Source organism: Sphaeroforma arctica (assembly GCF_001186125.1).
Source record: "Sphaeroforma arctica JP610 unplaced genomic scaffold supercont1.22, whole genome shotgun sequence".
NCBI lineage: Eukaryota > Ichthyosporea > Ichthyophonida > Sphaeroforma > Sphaeroforma arctica.
In genome coordinates this window covers 49,896-65,104 of record NW_014040536.1, presented here as the reverse complement: position 1 = coordinate 65,104, position 15,209 = coordinate 49,896, and the positions used below count along the sequence as shown (strand labels likewise).

General features: G+C 43.4%; 4 protein-coding genes across 5 annotated transcripts; 1 reads left to right on the top strand and 3 right to left on the bottom strand.

Moving 5' to 3' along the window:
* Positions 1-1,333: 1,333 nt before the first annotated feature.
* Positions 1,334-4,160, bottom strand: SARC_00654 (hypothetical protein). Its single transcript, XM_014305646.1, has 7 exons — positions 3,950-4,160; positions 3,122-3,217; positions 2,760-2,919; positions 2,535-2,652; positions 2,321-2,383; positions 2,088-2,194; positions 1,334-1,944 (listed from the first exon to the last, which is right to left on the bottom strand). Exons 1-7 carry the CDS (start codon positions 4,105-4,107, stop codon positions 1,852-1,854), a joined length of 795 nt encoding a protein of 264 aa, XP_014161121.1. The 5' UTR covers positions 4,108-4,160; the 3' UTR covers positions 1,334-1,851.
* A 111-nt stretch (positions 4,161-4,271) lies between these two features.
* Positions 4,272-5,975, top strand: SARC_00653 (hypothetical protein; the record flags this gene model as incomplete). Its single annotated transcript, XM_014305645.1, has 1 exon — positions 4,272-5,975. Exon 1 carries the CDS (start codon positions 4,287-4,289, stop codon positions 5,973-5,975), a length of 1,689 nt encoding a protein of 562 aa, XP_014161120.1. The 5' UTR covers positions 4,272-4,286.
* SARC_00652 lies at positions 4,276-9,254 on the bottom strand. 2 transcript variants are annotated; one of them, XM_014305643.1, is made up of 3 exons: positions 7,057-9,254; positions 5,662-6,434; positions 4,276-4,965 (listed from the first exon to the last, which is right to left on the bottom strand). In XM_014305643.1, the coding sequence occupies exons 1-2, from the start codon at positions 9,194-9,196 to the stop codon at positions 6,409-6,411; spliced, it is 2,166 nt and encodes a 721-aa protein (XP_014161118.1). In that variant the 5' UTR covers positions 9,197-9,254; the 3' UTR covers positions 4,276-4,965; positions 5,662-6,408. The 2 variants fall into 2 exon arrangements, with proteins under 2 accessions (XP_014161118.1, XP_014161119.1); XM_014305644.1 differs by having other exon boundaries at positions 4,276-6,434.
* A 313-nt stretch (positions 9,255-9,567) lies between these two features.
* SARC_00651 (hypothetical protein) lies at positions 9,568-14,869 on the bottom strand. The gene is made up of 12 exons (XM_014305642.1): positions 14,796-14,869; positions 14,209-14,363; positions 13,698-13,904; positions 13,290-13,442; positions 12,701-12,836; positions 12,188-12,366; positions 11,795-11,925; positions 11,390-11,537; positions 11,051-11,129; positions 10,433-10,683; positions 10,102-10,215; positions 9,568-9,862 (listed from the first exon to the last, which is right to left on the bottom strand). Exons 1-12 carry the CDS (start codon positions 14,821-14,823, stop codon positions 9,737-9,739), a joined length of 1,707 nt encoding a protein of 568 aa, XP_014161117.1. The 5' UTR covers positions 14,824-14,869; the 3' UTR covers positions 9,568-9,736.
* Positions 14,870-15,209: the final 340 nt, after the last annotated feature.

The following is a 15,209-nucleotide window of genomic DNA, read 5'->3' as shown; positions in this document are numbered from 1 at the left end:
ATATATATAGAGAGAGAGGATACTTCGTAGATATATATTGAATAGTAATAAGTGTATATAGAATATATTACAGATATATGTATCTAGAATAATACTTAATTATTATATCTTTACGCTTATGTTGTCGTATACATATATACAAATTCACATATATATTGCAAATACATGTTCGTTGTTGAACACAACTTATAAGTGTGACGGTACTCCTCTGCATAAATCCTTGGATATAGATATATAACACAGACATGCTTTGTGCGCCTGTGATTTTATATACTAGGCCCTGAAACTGGCATTCGAGATGCATGTCGCTGATAACTAACACAACAGAATACTTAAAAAAAGGGATAATTTAATTATCGTCACTTGTAATAGGAAATAACGGCAGGGCACTTAGCATCACTGTAGTCTTCGATACACGAGCAGTTTATATTAGGACGGGCAAAACTTCAGTAAGAGTCGCAAATGAAACGCAACTGCTAATTTACGAGCTGATTATCCAGGTTAATCGAGATAGGTTCTCCTGATGCATGCACTATGTTTTAAAACGATTTTATCGTACAATCTGCAAAGAGAACCACGAATCAGAACTACAAACACAAGATATTAAGTATATCTTACCACTGAGACAGATATGCGACGAAGACACGGTTGAAAATTGATATGGTCGAAACGGCCATCAAGGAATGAGAACATCGTCGTCTCCGACTGAGTGACATTCTTATGTAACTCCTCGGGGCCAATCCAAATCTCATTTTAACATATACTTTGAGAACATGGATACACGCGATAGTATCAACCCAGAATCTTCCCGCCAGCATGGTATACTGTTGGTGACAATAGAAAAACGAAATAGAAACATTCGCAGTAGGATTTTTAGGTCATTACACACCGATGATACAAGTATCTATTCCGATTGCTCTGGACTTATTTCCAACATCCTACTTGCGCACGCTTGGACTGTCGCTTGAAGGGATAGTATTTCAATCATTCTCAATTCATTGTGAGGCAAATCTGTTGATAATCGACACTTCATCAAGTCGGGCTTCACATGATATATACTATTCAATATATTTTAGGGGGCTGAGAGTATGATGCAACTGCAAGCGAAGTCGTGTGCCCACCTGGTTGCTTCTCGAATACACACTTCTCGAGTGCAAACTCGAATTTAAGTCAACATCCCTATCGAAGTTAGTTTTGTTGTCGATATGCATTAGATCGACTCCCATTTCCAACGGTCGTTAACTTTGACCAATGTTCGATCACTATGAAAATCTGGCAGACGAGACAAAAATGCAATATAAAGGTCAAAGCAATGCGAGGCTAATGTGCCTGAAAATAAAGAAGATTGTCTCTTTTCGTCGTTGTAGGGGACATCATATTGATAGCAGCTGACGGAAATAAGAATTGATTCTTGACATTTATTGGAAGTCTGCACCATGAACACATCGGGGTGAATGTGGCAATCACACACGAGATTCATTCCAAATTCAAACCGACAAAGGCAGAATTACAGTTCGTGATGTACATATATACCACAATTACACATCGTAATGTACATATATACTCCACGAGAAGGTGGCCCTCCGGATCTCGATGCTCAGCTTATATAAAAAAATCATGTACGATCACAGCGATATTGTAAACGGTAGTTTCCACATCCCATTCCAAAAAAAAAAAAGACCAATTCATATGATATCTAGGTACAATTCTAGGGGAGATCCTTCCTGAGGCAGCACTAGCAACAACCTTATTTCGTCCCGATAGTCCCAGGACGCATCGGTTGCAGAACAGATGGCGGGGAGGACACTGCAATTTTCAAAACAAGTTCGTTCTGTCGACACTTGTACATGATCAGCTTAAAATTGAAAGCCGTCGACTTGGAATGAATTGGACTTCCTCCGCTTCTTCTTCCACCACTGTCTCGAGGGAGTTCAGAGGTAACGCCTGTTTCATTGGTTGATTGGAACGATGAGATACACTCTTAACACGATGTGTCTGGCGATACACAAGCAAAAAAGTCCACCTTGTAGATTAACGTAAAAATTCGTTCATTCTAGACAGTAATGAGATCCACACAACCATTGTACCTGATGTGTGTGTCGATCGACAGCCGCTTGCGACACCTTGTACGCATAAAAAGTCAAGTAGACGGTCAAAATACCACCGAATATCAACAGCAAGTACTCCCCAGTACCTGAAAATAACGATTAGCAATATAGCTAGTAATTAGTAAGCGCCTTGCCTAGTCTTCACTTCATGAGTACAGCTACTCGATTTTAGCACAGAACAGAGGTCCGGGGTAAAAAACAATCAGCCTTACTGGTTTCCCTTGTGTCATTATCCAGACTTGAAAGAGATACTCCGACGGATACATGGATGATGACTGGTTGCAGCAAATATATGGAAAGCGATGAGTGGTAAGACGGCGATTCAAAGACTCAGAATACGCACTACAATTGAACCTCGAGTAACTCGAATTAATAAAATCTCCTTTGGGTTATGGACCACGGAAAAGTCGAACGTGTATACACTACCTTTAACGAGGGAGATGGCAGTGGCAGCCACGAACTGAGTCAGTGGAATGTCCGTAACTGAGAATAATACATTCAGAATAGTGTACGGATAGGGAGCAATGCGTATCAAGACGAGCATCTGATGCCGAGGAAGAATCGGATGGAGAAAATTAGAGCCCATAAGGTCAATAATAAGGAAGAGAGGGGACAAAGAATGAACGAATTCAAAAAACCACTAAAGTTCACCTTGAAATCGGCGACTGCGATCGTCGCGGCCAGTGCCGACATCCTCGGCTGATCCATCAGTTTACGCTCGACCTGCTCCTTGAATAACCATCTCCCACCCGTAAAAGCAAATGTGGCCCCAGCCAGGGCGCCAAAGTACGCTAGAAAGAAGCCTTTATATCTGGTTGAAGATCGAGTTTAATAATGCATTCGCAACGTTAGGATTATATTTTTCATAACACTACGCTACACCCAAAGCCTGATCGAAGATCGGTTAAGAGTACTATAAGGTTTGCGGTTTTATTCGGCATAGCTTTATGCTACATCTAATTTTGCCAGACGTCTTTTATACGTCGAACGACCAAGACATTCACCTCGCTTACCCATAGAGGTAACCACACGTGATGATTGAGGCGGAGTAACCAGGCATCGGTGGTACACTCGTGATAACGACAAGAAACCAACAGATGAGGATACCCCTGTAGGAATGAATCAGGTAGACACTATGAATCAAAACATCTTGGTTTGCCACTGGTCTTGGTGAAGCAAGCATGAGTAGGTGAATAAAGTTTTACAGCTTGTGATTATTGTTGTATAAAATCAGTTACTAAGCGAAATATTAGCCAGGTCTTCGTTCGCTTACCGACATACATACAAGATCTATACTTCTTGAGCATCAGTAACACTCGAATCTACTGGCGGGTATGGAAATGAACTCTATTGTCGTAGTATCATTGTATATGCACCCCTTTCTACTCGATTGTTTTATACTGGGATTCCTTCCACGTTTTCATATACCACCGCATACGAAACTCGTATACATTTATACCTTATACCTCCTTTCACACTCATATAGTCTTGGAGCGTATTTGCTGACCGCAATAGTAAAAAAATACATAGATACAACAAAAACTACAATTTAAGCGTACAGGTTTGTTGACTATATACAAACCACAAACCTAGATGAAAACTTACATCATTTACTCATAGTATTATATTCGAGAAACTAGGCAGGTACCTAACCAGAAAAACATAGAACCTTCACCTTTTCAGTATCCATATAGGAGCTCCAACCTCCAAAAGCAACTATGTATGTCGTGTACTAGACGAGCAGAAGATTCAACAATAAAAAAAGCATATGGGATTGAGCTGAAAACAACATCAGGTACTCTAGAATAATATAGACTGATACAATGTAGAAAGCAACCTACAGTGTACCGGCGTCGCGGATGATCTCTGCGAATTCTCCCAGGTGTTTTAGCAAGCTATCCTTGAATATGAAGGAACATACTATGAGTATGAGAGTCACGGTAACTAAGAGTACTATATACGGGTTCACTCTGTGGCGCAATGCACAGTTTGCCGCCATCGCGGATGGCCTATGTGCTCAGAGGCGACATAAGGAATGTACTACAATATTTGAGAACTAAGAGATACCTATATATATTTCTTCAATTTATATATTATATATTTTTTAAGTTTTTATATATTCTTGTGATGACAGGTATAAAATTCACAATTTACTCAAGAGTGTAAAGTGTAAACAGCATGTCCGATTATGAGAAAATCTTCGTATTATTACAATCGTACCCAGCCATTACCGTGTGCACGGCAGTGTGTTTGATGGTATGCATTTGGCAGTTGCACGCAGCCATCATTACCTTTCTGGTGTGCGTGTGCGTGGCCGCTACCACTCTGATCGTATGCAACTTCACTTGCGCGCTTATCAGTCTTATTAAGGGTCGCCCTATCTCGGAAGCCCGTAGCCTTCTGCAAGTGTCTGCATCTCTGATTCCCTGGGTGATCATTCCGCCATCCGTTGCAGACAGAGAAATATCCTCGATCTCGGGCAAGCGAGCGGGCTGTATTAGAGATGACAGTACGATATATATGGACGTGAACGCCACCACACCTGTTGATGGCCATGTGGTTGACGCGATATCAGAAGCGTGTACTACGGCCTGGGGAAATCCCTCGTCGAGCTACGCGTCTGGCGTTGCTGCAAAGGAAACTATATCTGAGGCGAGAGAAGCAATCGCACGCATGGTCAACTGTGACCAAAGTGATGTCATCTTTGTGTCTGGGGGAACGGAAGCGAATAACATGGCTGTGCACTCTGCGGTAGATAGTTTCGCCAAGGGGTCGAGCGGTCCTACGGGCACTCTGCCACACGTGGTCATGTCTAATATTGAACACGACAGTGTGATGCAGCTGTGTGAAGTACTCGCTGAGAGAGGGGCGATTGAGCTGACGAGGGTCAGAACGTCAGCATTAGGTACCGTATTTGCGGAAGACTTCGCGAAGGCGATCAAAGTGAACACCGTGCTTGTCACAATTATGCACGCGAATAACGAAACGGGTGTAGTACAACAAGTGCAAGAGATAAGCAAGCGGGTCCGAGAACGTAAAGCAGAGTTGGGGGGGAGCAAAATATACATTCACACAGACGCCGCACAAACTATAGGCAAAATCCCAGTGGACATACGTGCTATGGACGTGGATTATCTGACAATTGTGGGACATAAGTTCCATGGACCAAGAGTTGGGGCACTGTGCGTGCGCGATCTGGAAGACGCGGGTGCCCCATTAAGTAACATGATGTTTGGCGGAGGACAAGAGCGAGGTTATAGAAGTGGCACAGAGAACACGCCCATGATCGCGGGCCTTGGAGAAGCAGCACGCATTGTATGCGGAAATCGACGATCTGACAAAGGCACGCCCAATCCGTGTCAAAGAAATGGTGAAACAGTCGAGAGTGTGGGTATCCGCATGCGTGCATATAGAGATAAATTTGAATTGCTGGTGGAGCAGTCTGTAGGTAAGCACAACGTCATATTCAATGGCAAGAACAAATCGGTGGAGAGATTGCCAAACACATCCAACTTCTCGCTCAGACAGCCTCCTCAGCCAGACACCGACACACCTATCTTTGTATCTGCGCGTGACATTCTCGTTCACACAAAAGTGTTGTGTGCGAGTGTAGGTTCGGCGTGTCACACGTCCAGCAGCAAGCCGTCACGAATTTTACTGGCCATGGGTATCTCAGAGGAGCTAGCTCGGTGTACATTTCGCATAAGCATGAGTCGGGACACAACGGACTTCGAAGTTTTGAGAGCTGCACAGTTAATTACGCACGCATGGTCCAATTCCGCAGGTCATTTCAAAAATGTTAAAGCAATCAGTAAGTCGCCTGCAACCGATACGAAGACTATGGAGCAGGCGAGAAAGGAATTGTAAAGTCCCAGAGGATTATTCGATGCAATCTATAAATGAGCGTTAAACTGCTTTGGTAAGCCTTAACGCCAGTCTCGAGTGTTATGGTCAACATTTAATACCCTTGATGCCTTCCCTTGCAAGGCATCACCATACTACTGAAACTTCTGCCTGATTCAAATAATCGCTATATTAAAACATCTCGCCTGCACGCGAGAATATTTTACATTCTTTAATTGGATTACTCTCAGCAAAATAATGTGTGGCGGAGTTGGCAAGATGGCGAGACAAGCCAAGTTTCACACACAGCTTAACCATACTACATACGACTTCAGACTAATAGAACCATCTCTTAGCCAGCATCAAGACTGAGCTTCGAAAATACCACCATCCCATGCCATCGCAACAAAGGTTTGAACCACCCCTCGAGTACACCGGGAGCAGCCCATGCGCTTGTCTAGGCCTCTAACTTTTTACGATGCTCTGTGTAAGATTGAAAATGTGTGTGAGATGCCGCATTTTGAAAATGTAGAAATTATCAGCGTACAAGTATTTATACAAAAGTTCTTTTGCTAAGCGATGATGATACAAGAACGCATACCCTGTGCGTTGTAACAGCCAACAATTGCGACAAGTGATCATGCCACAATTTACGTACAAACAGGGACGGTACATTCAGGCTAATTTGTGATCGCACAGTCGCAATCACACATGTATGAGAATCAGCGCACAAACACACTATTTTTTTTTCTCGCAAACTGCTTTCCAGATAGATAGTACAATAATCGTAAATATCCGAATCTATGTATGTAGAACACATGCGGTAGGGCGGGCTATTAACAAGTCACACTTCTAGAGCGAACAATATCCCCATAGGTTGTAGGTACACGGTGGCGATATAGGATCCCAAAACATCACATGCGAATGTACAATTTGATAAGCATATTGTCAAAAAGAGCACTCACATGTGTCGGACTCACTTTCAACATCACCTTAGCGTACGATCACAAGATGTACAAGAGCTTTGACTGCTATAGAATACATTCATAAGATTGTACCAAGAAAAGGATACCCGGTGCACAACCTCCACATACGTCAGACATACCTGAAACACACGTGACACTGCAGTACTTATACTTCAGACGCTCATACTCTGATCCCCGCATCAGCGCAGTATTGCAATGGTCATTCGAGCACGTCTCGCCCGTCGGAATACCCCCTGCACTTTGGCCTGGGGCTTTCTTCATCCTTGCCTCCGCCGCCAACGCACGCCTCTCGCGGTCGCTGAGATTGGCTATCCTTTTCCGTTCGGCATCTTTCGCAGCCTCTATTCTGTCCTGCTCTTCCTGAGCCTTGTCGGCAGCCTCCTTTGAAAGAGCCTTCTCTCTGTCGCGCTCCTTCTTCTTCTTCGCCAACTGTTTCTTCTTCTCTCTTTGCTTTGCTTTCTTAATCTGCTCCTTCTCTGCCTGTGCAGTCTCCATATCTTCAGTCAGCGCACTGGGCACGCCTGCCTTATTATAGTCCCACCTCGTCTCGTCCAGAGCCATGAACCTTCTGAACATATCGCGGGTGGCCTTATCCTTTGCCAGCATGTATGCAGTAGACCCTCGTGCGTTCTGTACAGTGGGATCTGCGCCATTCTGCAGTAATGTCCATACAATATTTGGGTGCGATCCTTTACTTGCTAAATGTAAGCAAGTGTTGAAGTCGAGGTCTACAGTATTCAGATCGAAATCTTGGATTTCATTTTGATTCGCACTCTCTTCCCGAAGGAGTATTTCTAACTCTTTCATTTCGCCCTTCTCACACACCTGGAATAGTTGTACGTGCTCCTTTGATAGCTCTTTCCGGATATCCAAATCGATACCCAGCAGAAACGGTGATGCAGACACCATAGGACTGCCAAACGATGAAGTGTGACTCATTAAGCTCATGCTATCGTGTGCAATCATGGATGTGGCGGCTGTGGAGGAACCATTGCCGGGTGAATTACTCGCTGCACTCAGTGAGATTGTTTTGGTTTCATTTTCCAGCAGACGAAGGTCCTGCGCTGTGAGTGACTGATGATTCCCATTGGGCGTCGTACCAGCTGTACTACCGTCCATGCTATTAGTCTTTTCCACCACAGTCTGCACTACAGTGCATAAACTCTTGTGCACACGCTTTGTCTCCGCCAGCGTGGGCCTACGCACACGAAAGGGAACCCTTCGTACTCGTGGATCAGACTTCTTCAGACACTTCGCACTCACCTTGCCCCCCGATCCATATATAAACTTTTCATTCGCATTCGGAGCCCACACAAACACAAGAGAGCACTCCGCTATACACTCCTTCCATGTGTCGGTTAATAGAGTGCACACATCTTCCTGCAACATTGCCTCTTGCTGTCGCCGCAGGTTCGCTCCCGCTGACTTTGGCGCAGACGTTCCCGATGTACCATCACGCACAGACTGCATTCCACCTTGCTTTTTACGCACAACATAGCGATGGAATGACTTGTGCACACGTAAGTGGAGAGCATCGAATACACCCGCTGCAAAATGGCCCCCCGAGCACAGTAGCACAGCCCATGTCTGGTTGGTGGGCTTGTAAAGTACTGTGTCAGGTGTATCAGACGGTGCGTGTGCGAGTGATCGTCCTGGCTGTTTGGCAAGTGCTCTTAAGCCGTCCAGCAACTCCTTCTGAGTAGCCTCACCCTTTGTCTTGATTGTCAACAGGGGTGTATAGACGCTATACGATGTCTCTCTAGGCGTGTAGAATCGTGTTATAACCCATTTGCCTTCATTGGCCAGTACAACACCTGATTTTTTCGCAGGTCGGGCGAGTGTGTTGTTAGTTCCCACGCATGCAGAATTCCCACCGCCGTCAATCTCCACGACATCGTCATCTGTATCAGAACCCGATCCAGATATACTGGAGAGGTCGTCCAATGTGGCCTCGAACTTCTCCTCCGTGACGTATTCTAGACCCTTCAACCGACGCTTTACATTCACACGGTGCCAGTCTAGCTTAAAATGCTCTCGTTGTTGCTCCACATCTTCGAACTCGACAATCCCACACAGGGCACAACTCAATCCCACAGTATTACCAGCCGTAGGCATGAACAGATCTCTGTCCTGCTGTGCTATAGAGTTATCTGTCTCGACACGCGACGAGTCACTCTCTCGGACCGTCGTTTCCACAGTCAGCTCATCGACCTCCTCTAATGTCAAGGAGAACACTGGAAAAGTTACTTTGCCACTCATGATTGCGTAGCTGCCATGTACATGGCGTTGTTTTATGTGATGTGGCTGAAAATTGACGTGTGCACATCTGTGAAGAAGGCTATGGATTTTTGGAGAATTATTTAATTTTATGATTATGTTTTATCTCATATTCGGCGTTTTAAACTCTTGATTTGTCGGATTTTTTTTTTGTATCTTGAAGAGTATCGCTTACAAGGTCAGCCTCCAGAGTCCACTGTCCAGCCTCAAGGAACGCGATATTAGCTTTTTTTAATAAATGATCTACATTATAATAACTTGCCATGCTAAGCTACATAATGCGAGTGACAATACTAAAATACTTGCCTCACATAATAAACGAACAGTACACGCCACGCTGTGCAGACAATTGGCTTGAATTTGTTGGTTCTTTATTGAGGCTGTTTGAAGATGCGAGGTCATTCCAAATGAACCAAATTTATAAGTCGGAGGTTCTACTCATCGCTTCCAAGTCAATGTAACGTGACGCAAGATTTAAAATAAATAAATAAATCAGCGCACAGAACGACGAATTGTAGGTTTCTATTTTCTGTAACGGTTGCGCCTGAAGTGGAACCAAACTTGAAAGATGCCGCGGTCAAATTGACATTTAAAACCTCGCTTATGCGAATACTCCCACTCTCTTTTGACGACCTTGAAGGCTATATCCTGCAAGCCAAATACAAGAAGATTTAGAACGAAAGACGCGAAGTTCTCGTTGCAACACGTTTTCATCACTAAGCAGCAGTCGCGACTTGGAATTCCTTCCGATGCCCCGCAAATAATCAAAAAAGGCCAGGGCAATAAATCAGCGAAGCCCATCATATAATAAACACCAACAGAAACAGTTCAGCGGATGAAAAACTATACAGGCCATTGCAATCCAAAATTGCTTTCGAACAACATACCTCGTATGGCGGCCCGGCCGAGAAGCGGATGATACAAAAATCTGGCTCGTCTGGGATAGGTATCAACTTGTATGTTGGAGCCTTGGATCGATCCAGTAGATCCGGATAGAACACCTGAGAGTAGAGTTTGAGGTGGGCAGTATAAATATGAAAGGAACTCGTCGCAGAGTGTAAAATGTCTGTGCGTGTGCGTGCGTGGTGGAGAGCGGGGGCGTGGTGGGAGATTGGAGAGGAAGGCCACTTACTATGAAGATGGAATGTAAAAAGCGATATCAAAAGTTACCACACGAGACTACACGAGTCATCGATATGACCATTTGCAATTCCATACGTTGAACTTGTAGCCCTGGACAATCTTAGGGGGTGGATTCTCTCTAGAGTCGTAGTGCGTTTGATTGTACTTGTTCCATTCGAAACCAGTATGTACACGGGAGAAAAACCTCGGCTTGCGTGGCCTATACTTGTCGCTCCAGTCGTATGTTTCGCCACTGATCGGCATCTCAGCGTTGAAAATGAGATCGCCCTCTTCCACGTGCGTGCTCGTCTTCATGAATTCATCAGTTTCTGGTGCTTTTTGAGCGTCTAGAAGCAAAAATTAAATATAAATGATTTAGGGTGGAGAAAAACAACAGTGGCTACAGAAAGACTACACAGTTCGGTTGTAAATCGATGATCGCTTGCCCTGGTTAGCTTATACAAAAAAAGGAGGTAAAAAGAGCGGGTCTGCACGAATGTAGGGGTTTAAACGAACCGGTTGCACATAGCTTAACAAGATCACCAGTTCAAGATAATTGAGTGTACGTCTCACAACTTAAAACACTAACTACATGTAAAAGATAATCACTGAGCAGAATTTTAAGAGATAACCAGAAGCGTATTCTTCGGGCAAACTATACATTTGCTACGAAACTAGTACAAATTCTTTATACAAATGCGATATGGCACTTACCACCTGAAGGAACCTCACCAGCAACGGCCTCTTCCTCAAGTCGAATACCAAGGCGAATTGCCATTTGTTTGTGTCTCTCCTGCGTGAGATACCGATTGAACAACACATTCAGTATAAACGTATCACCAATCATCCGACCGCATACTACTAAGATAGTTCCTTAAAAAATATATAACACGGCAGCTGGTGACAGGATCGTATCAAGGAGACATATAGTCATGCATCAAACATTGTGTGGATAGGGAATAGCACTAAGTCGTGAGTGGATTATAAGGCAGCCCAATTCGACGCGGACTATTGATGCCAACATAGTCGAATGCACATGTAATTCTCTCATACCTTCTCCCACGCTTCCTCTTCCGTTTCAGGATCAATCGCGTCTTGCTCATCATCGGTCACAGGTAAACTGTATATACCTTCGACTTCGGGTCCATATACCACTCCTGGTTCTTCCTCATCTTCTGCTTCTTCGTCACCCAATAGGTCCCTAAGGAGACAGAGTACAAACAATTGAGCTGGAATTTGGCTAGAACGTGCCGCTAATGATCAATCAGCGGTCTTGGGACGTAGAGTAAAGTACAAGTATATGCGGCAAATGGTTCTTCATAAGCATAGGATGAACATCTACGTTAGGACGCTATGTGCTTTCGAGGGTTAAAACGAGATCATATGTAGTTTGCTCATGATGGTTCGTATATAAGACAAGTTTTAGATTGCTGCACAATAATCAAACACAGTACGCACTCGTCATTTTCGGCTGGTGGCGCTTCCTCTGGCGCGTTGCTGGCTATCAATTCAGCGCCATCCTGTCCCATGCTTTGCAGACGATCTAGCTTCTTCGCTAGTACTGTGGCATGCATCTCCGCCAGACGTGCCTGGATGTAGAAATAGGTCATTCACAGAAAGTTAACGCATGCCGAAGTTTCGGAACGGACTCTCACAATCACGAATGGGTCTATACAGTACGATGTTCGGCGCATTGGGAGAGCAAAATATACGTTAGAAGACGGTACCAGCACTCGAGCAAGTTGTGTGATTGTAAATGTATTCCCAGCATTGACCGTGGGCTCAAATGCAAGGTAAAGGAGTAGTACGCAAGTAAGCGATAGCGAGATGCCGCTGCATTAGTATACATACCTTGGCCTTGTAAACGTCAAGATGCTCTCTTAACGATTCCCAAAACGCAACATCCACCACTCCACCCTGAGAGAGTTTCTGTGCGATTTGCGTTTCCAGTTGTTTAAGTTCTCGTAGACTCTTACCCGACATCACTTTCATGATTTCCTGGCGCACAGAATCGTTGATATTGCTTCCCTCTGCAAATAACAAACAAAATATCGTTTACCTCACGTGAATCATCGAAACTACTTCCATTTTTACAGTTTGTATAGTAATACAAAGGTCTGAATTGATTCCCTCCGCCAATAATACGCAAAATACCGATTACCCAGTGAGACGTTCAAATTACTTCCGTTTTCACAATTTGTATAGTATTAAAACGCCATCGGAATCGAATAAAATATTATAAGTGAGTATTCACAATCAATATAAGGTAAAGACACATGTCGAACATCTCTCAAAGGAACAATGCGGGTTGCGTAATCATGTCGAAGGTGTGCCGGATTTTCAAGTCACAATATTCAGCCATACTTTGCTTTTGTGCCAGAGTGTCCATCTCATACTTGCACAGAACCAACATATCCCTCCAGAAATCGATATCATTGCCGATGCCAAGATACACTTCTATGTCGGCATCCAAATCGTCCAAGTCTTTCAAGCTCAAACCCTAGAGGTACATAACAGTCCTTTAAGTACACCGCTCAGGATACAGGCACGCCAAGATTATGCGAGCATCGAAGATTATAGAATACCCACGAAATTTGGATATTTGAGAACAAAGACGATGCACGCAGAAATCAACGACGACAGTATTTATAATAGAAAGATAAAATCCTGCATATTGAAGATGTGGCTCGGTAAACTCGCCAAGAGCCAACATAAAAATCGAAGACGAAACGTATTTTCTATTATATACTAGGATCTATGTCCTTTTATGATGGAAACGGTGGTTATAGGGTTTGTCGCATATATGGGAAACAGGCTAACGTATAATCCTCGATTAGACAGTCAAAACTACTAGGTTCCAAATTCGGTATATTGGAAAAGATTTCTTGGGCAAGGCAGACTTATTTTAAGAGCCGCAAAATACTCCCAAATCACTACGCGCACAGAATCTTACCTGGAACACTAAATATGGTTCAGCAATGGTCGCCTCATCACTATCGATATCCACAGTTATATACTTTACCAGCAAATCTATCGGCTTGGGTCTGCCGCTTTCTATCCTGATCATACTCCGCATCTTGGCCTGCTCCACATAGAACTCCTCTTCCTGAAAGTGTGTCCCGGCGCGTGTACATTAGCAAACTATATATATAACGATGGTGATACGAACAGCAAAAAGTCAAGTGTACTCCAGCGGGCACCGCTAAATAATTAAAGGCAGAACGGTAACAATTTGTGCAGGCTATCAAACATATGCACCGACAAATCGCTAAATTGTGCGGTGATGCCACAGCAGAAGGTACACTATACAAATTGTGTATACTCTTCATCAACGTTACATAGACCAAAAGCGATTGAAAACCTTTTCCGCATAGTGGTCTAGCTCACTGGACATAGCTTCTCTGGCCTCCAGTTCTCTTAGTTTCTCGCGATCCTCGATATCTTTCTCTCTCTGTATACGCCTTTCTTTGACCTTTGCAAGCTCATGCTTGTTCTCCTCTAAACGCCTTGCGTCCGATGCCATGATCTCTTCGGCTGTTAGACCCTTCATTTGAGAGTCCTTCTCCATCTGTCAGTCGGTCAATATACAGATACCATGCGTTAGTAAGAGATTAGCAACCTATCTTCAACTGTAAAGAATTTGAGTTCGATTTGGCAAGGTAAATTTGAATTGGACCAATTGGTGCTTCCCCCCAACCTATCAAAAGTAAGTTACGAGCGCCTTCAAAAACACATGCATGTTAACTCTATAATTTTGAGCATAAACGCATCAAGATACACAAGTGCTGCAAAACCACCACTATGTGAAATTTAGAACATCACTCAACGCGAAGTGGAGCTGTGAAAGCTAATTCAGTCACTCTAAAACCTACCTTCTTTCCCCATGTAAATTTTTCCAATAGTCGAGAATCGCCAAATGGATTGTCAGTATTGGTATAGCCCGCGTGCTCGTCATCCCATCCCATATTGCGTCTCCGACCTTGCTCTTTCATTTCTTTCTTTGCGAGGCGACGAGCCCGCTTCTCCTCTACATATTTGCAGGGAAACAGACTTTCAGAGTGGAACACACGGCTTTGTGACATTCAATTCATAAACTTACATCAAAAGATGCCACACACGGCTTTGTGACATTCAATTCATAAACTTGCATCAAAAGTTGCCACACACGTGCCCGTGAACTGAGTACCACTCAATTCAGGCGTTTCGCAAAAACCCCGAAAGCCTGTGATTCCAGAACAAATTTGATTGCACGTATTGCATACTCTACAAACGAGGCAAGTGTAGCAGGCGATTATCAGTGCCAAGATTCAACACAGGAGGCAAGGTACACAGCGATTAAGGTGTTGCACAACAACATCACGTGTTGCATAATTTAGACGAGATACAATTCGTGACAGTGTACACATACCACAATTAATAGCATCACGAATAGCATCACGAATAAAACAAGGAATCATACCCGCCGTTTCCGTGATTTTCATGGCCATTTTCTGCTTGCGTTTGTTCTCCTTTTCCAGACGTCGTTGCGCCTAAGAATGGAACAGCGCAATGCAAAAAGTTGTGAGACTTTTGGTGCGCACTTTATGTGCAATTTTTATAGAAGATAAACACACACACACATATATATATATTTATATATACGTTTACATATACATATACGTATTAAACAAACACACACACACACACATACACACACACACACACACACACATATATATATATAATACATACAGATACATAGATACATACATATATATATATATATATACATATATACATATATGATATTTATAAATACATACTTATACACATACATGCATATAATAACATACATACATATATAATATATATATATATGCATATATACATGTAT

Excerpts from the sequence above, each read along its gene's own strand:
- SARC_00654 (XM_014305646.1), bottom strand. The coding sequence starts at position 4,107 with ATGGCGGCAAACTGTGCATTGCGCCACAGAGTGAACCCGTATATAGTA. Across the intron at positions 3,218-3,949 it reads ATCCGCGACGCCGGTACACT|GGGTATCCTCATCTGTTGGT; the intron begins GTAGGTTGCTTT and ends TCATTCCTACAG. Across the intron at positions 2,195-2,320 it reads TAATGACACAAGGGAAACCA|GTACTGGGGAGTACTTGCTG; the intron begins GTAAGGCTGATT and ends CGTTATTTTCAG.
- SARC_00652 (XM_014305644.1), bottom strand. The coding sequence starts at position 9,196 with ATGAGTGGCAAAGTAACTTTTCCAGTGTTCTCCTTGACATTAGAGGAG. Across the intron at positions 6,435-7,056 it reads CAGTGTCACGTGTGTTTCAG|AGCATCGTAAAAAGTTAGAG; the intron begins GTATGTCTGACG and ends AATCTTACACAG.
- SARC_00651 (XM_014305642.1), bottom strand. The coding sequence starts at position 14,823 with ATGGCCATGAAAATCACGGAAACGGCGG. Across the intron at positions 14,364-14,795 it reads GAAAATCACGGAAACGGCGG|AGGAGAAGCGGGCTCGTCGC; the intron begins GTATGATTCCTT and ends GCAAATATGTAG. Across the intron at positions 10,216-10,432 it reads TCCAGGGCTACAAGTTCAAC|GTGTTCTATCCGGATCTACT; the intron begins GTATGGAATTGC and ends CTCTACTCTCAG.